Source organism: Amborella trichopoda, chromosome 11 (genome assembly GCF_054954075.1).
Source record: "Amborella trichopoda isolate Santa Cruz 75 chromosome 11, AtrichopodaSantaCruz75HAP2 v2.0, whole genome shotgun sequence".
NCBI lineage: Eukaryota > Viridiplantae > Streptophyta > Magnoliopsida > Amborellales > Amborellaceae > Amborella > Amborella trichopoda.
In genome coordinates, this window is record NC_142346.1 from 7,249,054 (window position 1) to 7,260,239 (window position 11,186).

The 11,186-nt window shown below is 36.0% G+C and overlaps 1 protein-coding gene across 1 annotated transcript; it reads right to left on the bottom strand.

The window, feature by feature from the left end:
* Window positions 1–1,484: 1,484 nt before the first annotated feature.
* On the bottom strand, window positions 1,485–9,918 carry ATRZ-1A (RNA-binding (RRM/RBD/RNP motifs) family protein with retrovirus zinc finger-like domain-containing protein). Its single transcript, XM_011628823.3, has 4 exons — window positions 9,858–9,918; window positions 5,642–5,763; window positions 1,854–2,401; window positions 1,485–1,746 (listed from the first exon to the last, which is right to left on the bottom strand). The coding sequence occupies exons 2-3, from the start codon at window positions 5,750–5,752 to the stop codon at window positions 1,865–1,867; spliced, it is 648 nt and encodes a 215-aa protein (XP_011627125.1). The 5' UTR covers window positions 5,753–5,763; window positions 9,858–9,918; the 3' UTR covers window positions 1,485–1,746; window positions 1,854–1,864.
* Window positions 9,919–11,186: the final 1,268 nt, after the last annotated feature.

The window sequence follows — 11,186 nt, forward strand, 5'->3', positions numbered from 1 at the left end:
ATTAGAATAGCGACTTAAAGCAGAGGGAGAAACTTTTGAAGTTAAATTTAAATACTTGCTCCTTATTGAGAGAACAAGTGAAATTAACACTTTTAACAGCTAAAAGCAAGTACATGCATTCCAATTACAAAGAATAGCTCCCACAACACAACACAACAGCAAGGTAGAAAGATGCATGGAAAATACGAGCAGCGTACACGCCACATTGGTAAGAAAAGGTTAAGAGGTTATACTATACAGTAAACAACTTATTGCATTTATGTCTAAACCTCTGGAAGTTCTCAGGAAAAAAACAAACAGATAATTGTTGCACCACCTGCTAACCTCGATTCTTTTGAACACAACCAGAAGAACTATTTCCCCAGCCATGAACAAATAAATAAGCTTTGTACATGTACAACTCAAGGCATATATAGTGGCCTACAAAATCATCGAGCACTCCATAGTAGAATCAAACAAGTTCACAAAGCCACTGAACAATAAAACCAGCTTTGATACTGAACCTAGTGTCCAAATTCAACTAACTGAAAGGAGTGACTTGAGATCACCCAAGGACTTGACATTTTGCTTTTACGAAGGCCTGAACACCGCGAACATAGATTGCTGATATGTTCATCTCAAAATTTTGGCACTAAAGATAATGAACCCGATGCATAAGAGGGCTTGCCAACCCAAACGATATCCAAGATGCTTCAGTGTAGCAGTGCATGCAAGTTTCAGTTACTGAAGCATTTCGTTATCTCTCCCAAGTGGACCAAGTCAATGAGTTCCAACATGACTATGTTCAAAGAAAATGCACATAAAAGGAGCTCTTGCATGTGTTTTTGTGAGAAGTCTTAAAGGGGAAAAATTCAGCTATGCTTAGAAAGACATCATGATCATGCTAGAACACATTTAGAACAATGGATCTCTTCGGAGATTTCTACCACGACCATGTTATTATTCCATGCAGCTACCGAGACCAAGAGACCGGAAAACAAACAGCAACCTCTTCTCCAGCAAGGACAAAAGTAGAACAAACAGAACCAGGATATAAACCTCGCAAGCTTGCAAGAGACTTAAGGACCATGATTTAGGCAAAAGGAACTGCCTCCATGAAATTGGCAATGTTGAACCCATGCACCATGAACCTTATAGTTCCCAAAAGGTTTCAGAAATTCAAGTACAATAACTGAGTGTGCCATAGAGGTGCATAATTAGATAAAGGATTGCTAACCATGCGTCCAAAAAGATAAGGCCAATAAATAGCCTGCCAAAACATTAACACAATTAATACCATTTCTAAGGAGAATGGTAAATGGCACATGTAAGAAGGTAAAAAAGATATAAATTTTACCAGGTATATCTTTGACCATGTTATGCTAAAAGGTGTTTTTCATGCAAGAAGAAAGCCTCTTATCCTCAACTGGAAAAAGGGATATTTCTCACTGAGTTGAGGATAGCACTTACCAAACAGCACATCCTTGCAATAACACAACCATAACTGAGAGTCGAGCAGCAACAATAGCATTCAAATTCAAAAAGATCAAATCCCATCATCAAGCATGTAAACCAAGCACAGGCATTGGGCATCCCCATCAAACAATGTAAGAGCATCCAAAACACAAGTGTAAAGTCACTAAGGTGTCTCCAAGGTGATCTCATTGAATGCAGATGCCCCAACAAAAGAAAAGGCACACTCTTCTGTAAAGTCCATAAGGTTGATTGACCAAGTCTCAACTATCTAGCAACTCCATTGGTTCATAACTGCAAAAGAGATATTTAATTCAACAAAAAGAGCCACCAATATTAAGCCAAAAACACAAAAGAAAAACTACTCGCCAATCCAAAAACACACAAGAAAAACTACTCACCACTGATTTGATCAATTACGGAAACCACCATGGCCAGGTCGTTCATATGGGCCCGAGCGGTCACGATTGTAACGATCGTTACCTGAACCCCCACGACTACCTGAATCCCTGCTCCTGCCACCATAGCGATCCCCACTACCACGGTCAGGGCCATAACGGCTATTACCACCACCACCATACCTATCTTCCCTACCACCACCATATCTATCACCTCTTGATCCACCATCACCACTTGGGCATTCCCTTGCAAAATGGCCCTGCTCTCCACAGTTGTAACACCCTCCTCCACCACCACCACCACCACCACCACCACCAGACCCCCGTGATCCACCACCATATCCACGGTCACGACCACCACGGTCCCGATCGCGATCACCATCACGGTCCCTCCCAGAGCCACCCTGAGGCTGAGCTTTATCCACAGTGATAGCTCGGCCATCTATCTCTAAACCATGCATTGTGTTTATGGCTTCTTCCATGCACTTCTCGTCATCAAAAGTCACAAACCCAAAGCCACGAGAGCGCCCAGAATACCTGTCCACAACAACCTATGCCAGGCAACGCAAGCACAGTTAAATGCAATAACCGAGACGGCAACAAACCCTCAAAATTCATCTCTTTCAAGTAAAAGTAGGGCACATGTTTCTTGACAAGGCCTCAAAAAAAAAAGAACTACACAAATAATCTACACATCTAACAGTAGGGTCTATGGCATCATTTGTAGGCAATCTGCTGGGATTTGCCTCAGCCCAGGGAGGGGCCAAGGGAACTTACTTAGCTGAGCCTGCACAAGGCCAAACGGCCCTAAAAACAAGGAAAATATGAAAAACAGAAAAGATGTAGTAAAAGTAAAATGGAACCCAAAACAACTTTAAAAGCTAAAACAATTTGGGACATTTTAAACAAATCCAAAAACAAAAAAATGTAAAAATAGTAATTGTGGCAAAAAAACGCTCGCCAAGCTTTTCCAAATAATGTAAATCATCCAAGAAAAACTTTGTAGGACATTTCCACATTTTTTACAAATTTTCTATTTTTTTCAAAAAAAAATTATAGTCCCAAGTTGTATTTGGTCTCGGACAAGTCCCATCACACAATTTGTAGGGTAAGGGAAAAGTTTTAGAAGAGATGAACAGCTCAAATCTGAGGGCCCGGTAAAAGATGTATTTAGACCATGTGAAGTACCTCAAAAAATTACAAATAGAAGCTTTAGCCAGTAATAGTTTATTTTGGATGCAACCAGTCTGCCATTTACCCATCCAGTTTAAGGGAACTTACTAGTACAACAGCTTATCAACTAGTCCAATGCTAATGTGTAACACTCAAAACTTTATCAATGGTCCAATAAAATAAGACCTTTACTGATGCATCGAAACCAAACACTTGTTAAAAATCTATTTTTGAGATGGATTTTTGGACTTAATTTTTAAGGATATGTAATCTCTAACACGAAGATCATGAATATAAATAAATTTTAAAAACTGGAAATAATAATTTGATTTAGAAAACATTTGGACCATTAGTTTCATTTGTTTTTAGATGGACCACATATTTGCATCCATCTTTAAGATGGATGCTTTATATTTCTGGACCGCACATGTAGAAATGCGGTCCAGCCCGCATCAAACAATTTTCCTTTTAAATAAGACGCGCCAGGACAGACCAAACACTTGTTAAAAATATTGTCCAGTGGACATGAGAGAAAATAGTATACCTTGTGATTCAATGATCCACATAAACAGGACCTTAAGAAACTTTCTACCTCCATCAGCCAAAAATGTACCAGGTTCATATCATGGATTAACAACTAATCCATTTCTGTTATTCCCTAGCCCATGTTTTAACCTTTCTCATTCAAATCAAGATATTATTGTTTTAACAACGAAAAACTTCAGGCGGTCATCTCATATTGATGAAAAACTCAGCTACTATGAATTTTGACTGCTTGTTGCCCTTAAATACCGGAAAGTGTTTAGATCAAAATTGAGGCTAACCCTACAAGATCATTCTATTATTAAAAACCTGCAGCATCAAAATCCAGTCCCCTCCCTCCCTGTTTTCTCTATGTTTCACAAGAACTTTTGGAGACCCACATCTATCAACTACTTTAAAAGATAAAAAATTGGAATGATATAACACATCATTTCATATGACTAGCAGACAACCACGGAATGCAATCATACCAAATGTTTGAGTTTCAATATTTAGATTCATGAGACATATCAAGAAAAATGGTATGGCCCCAGCCTCTAACATGAGTGGCAACTACTGCATTGTTCAATGGCATTGATTTGTAAATTGGAGATCTTTCAGAATCATGGCATCCTGAGGTACCTTGGCGTGGCCCAGCTAAGGCAACTGTCTCAGGCAGCCCATGGCTCGAGGGTACAAAATTCAGTAGGGGGGTTTCCATTGTTAAGCATTATGAGATTTGACGCCTCGCCCATAACATATGCCTGCCTGTGCGGGCTAGCATGATGCATCCACATAGGCCGTGCATAGCCCGAGTATTCGCATAGGGGCATCCTGCTGATGAGAGAAAATAATGCCCACAAGCTAGGCAGTATAGTCCCCCCCACACCGAAAAGAAGGGAAAAGAGTTTGGGAGGGGGTATAACACCAACACCTCCAAAACCAACCCAACACCCCAACCACCCAATTTTCAACGAAGTGTATGGAATCTTTGGGTGATCATTCGAGTTGATTTTGTGCTATGTTCTGACGCTCAACAACGTCAGCTTTGGATGCAAGTTATATAGTCTCTTTGGCATTTTGGGTTTTGGCAACAAAGTTCATGAGATTTTTGGGAATTACTTTTAAGACAATTAGACTAGTATTTGGGATTTTGGGTTTTGCTACAGTTAGTTGCGAGATGTTATTTTATGTTTTAAATGCTTAGTTGGTAACTTGGTATAATACTTTTTTTTTTTGTGTTTTATTTACTTTAATGAGCGGGATTGACCAATTTGTTTTACATATTATTTGCATTAGAGAACAAAGATAAAAAATGCCTTTGCTACTCTTTATCAACCTATCAGCAACTTAGATTCAGATATATTAGAGATAAAGACTAAATTATATGCCTACTATCATATGTTCATGTTATTCGTTATATACTCATATTTTTATAATTTTAAATTTTTAAATCTATTGACCGCATTGGAAGTGATGCAAACCACATCAAGATCGCAATGAGGTGCATGAGCATCAGACCACCCTAGTACATCGACTCTGCATCCCAGATTTCATAACAATGTTTTGGTTGTTACATCTCACAATTACATGTGTCAAATGTGATTCAACATTACCCTGTTCCTTTCAAACCTTACAATTTTCCTTTTCAAAATTCAATGTTCAATTGATTATACATATACTTTATACAAATTATGTAATTCATTAGTTTATACAGAAATCATAGATTTGTGAATTATATACAATATATGCACATATATGTATGCCATATATACATGTACATGCATATATGAATGTTTGGGGAGTATATATATGCATATGGGACACCTTGAAATGAAATAAATATATGCATATTTATGTGTTTGATGTGCCTGCCTGAGCAAGCAGCTACCAAGGCACTATCCAGCAACTTATAAAACATTATTCAGAATAATAGTAGTTTGATTGCATGAAGTTCAGTTCCCTAAGGGCCTGCAGAGAGAGAGGTGAAGCAATTTATGCAAATATGAACATCAATTCAAAGAGATTTAAAAGAAGACAGCTTTAAACATATAAAAGGGAAGCAAGTGAAGCATTCAAACATATACAAATATTACCTTTGCATCAACAAGATGGCCAAACTTCTCGAATGCCTCCCTCAAACCCCTATCAGATGTTGACCATGATAGACCCCCAATAAAGCAGCGATACTCCATTGCTTCCCCCATGTCACAAATAGCTACAATAAAGCTTGAAACTGAGAAGCTTCCCCAAAATCCATGAGTAACAAAGCATAAGACCACATGCATATATGTGATTCATCTAATCTTTTAAAAATTAGATATGCAATTACACATCGAAACACTTGTAGATCACCATGATTAGAACCCCCAGCAATATGTTGAAGTTAACCAAATATGAAACAACTCCTTTCTATGGCAAGTTTAACATTCGATGTGGATTGCAGTCAGAACACAAGACAAACATTTGGGCAAGGTGGAACTGCATCTTATGAAGTTAGACATAGTTTATGTGTGTATTCACAAGACAAACACACATAAATACATATGCTATGTGTGAATGAATGTACTCAAAGAGAAAAGAAATCAGAAATAATGATCACAGGTTATACGTCTTGCATTAAACTTGCCAACATTTTGGAATTTCATATTCATTTCAGTATCATACAATATATTTGTACAACATAAAAACGATGCATAGGTAACTTATCCAGAAAAATAACATATAAATGGCACACCAACAGTGGTGATGCATAACATATATATTAAATATTTGACTCAAAAGAGTGGAATGGTAGCCTTGTTTCTTGTAATGGCTATATTTTTTTAAATTTCAAAAATGCTAGGCCACCAAGGCCAATATAATGGACACAATGATCAATTACAATGGTCAGGACCAGTGCTTGCTCATGCTAATACATATCAGCATGCTGATACATTTCGCGACATGCAACAACAAAGCTCTTCATTACAGAAAACGTTTTTTCATGGTCACTTGTAAGCCATATTGAGCTGCTTCATCTAATATAACACTCCACAAACATCAAATTGCTTCACAGAATGAACTGTACACTCCTGCTGCTTGTTTTGTTCATCATACCCAACAAAAAAACACATCTTCATTTTCAAATCTTTCTTTCTTTTTTTCCTTTTTTTTTTTTTTGGTGTGTGGGTGGGTGGGGGGGAATTAACTTTGAATCATTGCTTGTGGATCAAACATAGAAGTACGTGTAAGAGTATAGTTGCATCGTGAGGGAGCATGGCTGAGAGAGGGGCTAGGGCGAGTGCGATGGATCAACACATGACAGAACCTCCCCAGGTAGGGAGCACATTCCATAATTTTTAATTTATAAATATAACTTTTTAAAAATAGAAATTTTATTAAAAACAAAAAACTAATAATCCAACAGAATGCGATAAAAAAAGGGCACAAAGAAAAACGCAATTATTTATGAATTTGATTTTATTCAATTAATAAACAACTTTTAAATTTCATTTGAGATGTAATTAATGTAACAATAATCTCATAATATAGAACAAAAAAGCCAGTAACAACACAAGGAATCTAATTTTATATTGATAAAAATCTGCTTCATTTATAATTTTACACTTGCACAGCATCCAAAAGCATAACAAGTTGCTTTATTTGCAGTTTTACACTTTACAACATCCAAAACCACGAGAGAGAAAGAGAGAGTTTGATAGAATCTAAGATCCACATGAATGATCTTCTTAGCCTCTTGTTGCCCCATCGGTTGGCTAAGACTGAGCCCTAAACACTGGGGATCCAAATGCCATGGAGATCCCTAATTGAGTACTGGAGCAGGACCAGAGAGCAGGATCGATACCTAAGTTTGGAGATCCTGGTAAATGTCTAAGAAACAAAATAGGAGGGAACGTACAGCCACAACTAATATAGCTAAAGAAGATATAACAGAATTGGTTGCTTCCAGTATGGGGTCTTAAACAACAAAAATGCCACCCAATATAATTTGGAGAAACTTAATCATAATATGCACTGCAATAACGATCCATCCCAATAATAATTATGGGTTGCTGCATGACTCAGGTTGTAAACATCATATTCCTTTTTTGTAAATTCTGTATGCATATTTCCTCATGTTTTTTGCACATATATATCATTATACTTACTACATTTAGTAGTCAAATGGACACATCAAGCAAAAGTTCCTGATATTTTAAGTCATAATGTACTCTGCCCATGAAATGCATTTGTATGCTTAAAAGCTAACTCATTCTACACAAGCTTCCATGAAAATATGAGGAAATGCAGAATTCTCCAGCAAAAAGTAGATTGATATTATCAACCCATAGCTCAACCAAATGGTGCTTGTTCCCACAACCTCAAGGTTGTGTTTTTGAAGCAAGCTAATTAAAGAAAATAAAAACAGATAGTGCTATAGGTCATCCAAAAAAGGTAGAAATAAAGAATTATCACGAAGACATTAAATCACAAATAATCAATTGCTCGAATCATGCTAATTTATTTTGTACGTTTGTCCCAAATATGGGACAAATTGCTGTAGATATTATGGCCAAACTCAGTCTCGAAGTACCACAAATTAGAAGCATTTTAACACTAACATATCCCATTCTTCTAATGGTGTTTCAAAATTCCTAATGCACAGGGGTGTAAGTCATCTTAATTCCTAAATGTGTGCCTTCAGCTTGCAGTAAATTTCAGTTCCTCCGAGCTGCTACAGTTGACCATATGTTTGTCTTTGACTTGCATTAGACCCAATCATTTCACACACTATTTCAATTAGTTAATTCTGTAATATTTCCACAACTCAACTTTTTTAAGCCACAAAACTTTCATGGCCACCATATTGTGCTACATTACCAACTGCAAGTCCTTCCTCAATATTCTTTTCTTCAATATTGCTTATGTCTGCCAGATTACTTCTTCTCAAGTTCACATGAAGCAATTCTTCCTCAATATTCACACTCACAGTTGACTTCCTAACTTCTAAAAATACATAATATAGATATTTCTCATAACAATTTATTGTAAGATTAATCTTCAAAGAAGTCAAATAATAAAAGAAGAGTTGTAGATATAGTTCAGGACAGTATCACATAAGACTCAACGTTTAGGTAGGCCCAAAAATTATTTAATCTGTAGGATGGAGTTTCGTGCATTCACTTTTAGTTATGTTCCAAATGTTCAAACAAGTATGACTTCCAACCTCTTCTCATAGTTAAGAGATAATATTCCCCGGAAGATGTATATGGAACCTGTACAATAACTCCCTGGAATTCTTTACATCCACTCTTAAGACCAAAACCATATCAGCAAGGCAATGCCCACTACCATAGTACCATGTACTGATCTTGCATTATACATATCAACAAAAGCCATCACATGTGTTTAAATGACAAATAATTCTTCAAAATTGTAGATCTCACAAAAAATAAGTATTTAATGAAACCCATTTACTCAAACATGCTAATGACAAACTTTAAGTGTTTCCATCTACTGATAACCATGACAAACTTTAAGTGTTTCCATCTAATGATAACCAGGTTTATTGTATGCAAAACACCACAAAGAAACATGGGAGAAAATTAAAATCAAACTGCAAACATTGGATACTGAATCCAAAAAATTAGGACAAACTTCAAACCACCTATTATTTCATGTGAGCCAAAACAAAAAAAATTAAACATACTGGAAGTCAAGTAGAGAAATATCTTCAACATAATTCAAATTTAGTAGTCCACAAATTTCATCTCAAGGATCATCATCAGGTAGGTGCTATGAGATTATTCAGAAAAAAAAAAAAAGAGAGAGAGAAAAGAGATAAAAATCAATAACTCAAAAGCAATAAAATTCAAAGGCATCAAACCAAACAATCCCACAGTGTTTCACCGAAAGCAAGGGGAAACCAAATATAAAACTATCAAGAACTACAGTTTCCACAAATGACAAAGAACTTAACTGTACACCAAGGCCCGATCTAAACACTAGTAAACCAAACCATAGACAACAAAACCAGATTTCAAACATGGGGAAAGCGATTCACAAAATCAAAAAACACAGGAAACTAACTCCAACAAATAAGAATACATCTCAAAACCGCAACAAAACAATACCAAGCAATAGAAACTGTTAATTCCGCTAAATGAATAGAAAACTTCCACAAAACAAGCTACAAGAGATAGCCAAAACAGAGGATCAGCTACAGAAGATAGCCAAAACAGAGGATAATAAAGATCTCAAAAGAGCTAAAGAGGAGTAAGATTAAGTGTAGATAGCAGAGGCGGAGTGTAGATAGCAGAGGCGGCCAACCTTAGGTTGCAGAAACGCTATTAAGCAAAACCCTAAAAATCTAGAAGACGCCTTCTGTGTGAGTGGATGTGAAGGAAAAAACGCTTTTATATATGGAGATACTATTTCCTATGCTCAAGTTCCGATAATGCCCCAAGTAGTTTGGGCACTCATTATTTTAGTATTCCACCCATATACGTGTGGCCCACCAACGCCTTTGTGCGACCGGTGTTTTGAGTGTAAGATGGCACTTTAAAATACGTATTATTGAACCGGTTCGGCCACAACTTTACCGACTCGGTGGTTCTATTATTCTGATTGCAGAATGGGCCGGTTTCGGCTTAAATTTTTTTAAAAAAATCACTATAACTTTTTAAAAAAAAACGCCATAATTTTTTAAAATTTTATTTTTTAGTTCTAAAAAAGATAGTAACAACTACAGATAGTTTTTTATTATTGTATTAAAAATATATAAGGGAAAAGTTTATATAGGCTCTAATTTAATTGTTTATGGCCTAGGCTCTCTACAAACCGCACCCAATATATAAAGCCTACAAATTTGTCTTATACATGAGTGTTTGTTGTCTATTAAAGTCATTTGATAGTCAAAATGAAGTTTAAAATACAATTCATGGAAATAAATGGATCTTTTAACTCAATTTATTTTTTATTTTTGCATTAGCTTAAGAATTTTGATTTTTAAAATAAGCTATATGGAATAATTTAATGGAATAGGTTGTTCATAAAGAGAGATAGATGCCAAGAATAGAGAGAAAAGTTGTAGCAGAAAGAGAAATATCGATTTAAATAATAGGTTTTTTATCCCTCTCATTCAGTCGTTCTAAATCTCTTTATTTGGCTAGTTCAACTGTCAATAACTAGCCGTTGGATTTTTCTATTGTTGTAGGTTTTTGCTCCTGGATTTGGAGAAGGTTTCCCAACCCTAAAACAAACTAGGCAAGGGGGACTGATGCAATAACAAAAAAATCACGCCTTCCATGCTTCTTCCTGTGGAGTCGACATTCCCCCAAAAAGAGTTGGGACAAATTTCACCTAGAATAAGAATATGGTTAATTTTGCATTTTAACAAGAAATATTTGGGCAATTTTAAAATTTTAAAAAGGCCTTCTTACATTCTTCCTATAATGGAGTTTTACAACAAATTTACTGTCAACTTTATGATCCATTTGAACGATAGTACACATTTTTCTACAATAAATATAATAAATTATTTATCAAATCACTTTCAATGACATTACTCCTTTTTCTGCATTAATGCAATATATTTTATAGTAAGATCCCTCATTTTGAAAATATTTTGTTCCATTGGGTGTTTCGCCCACTCCAAAT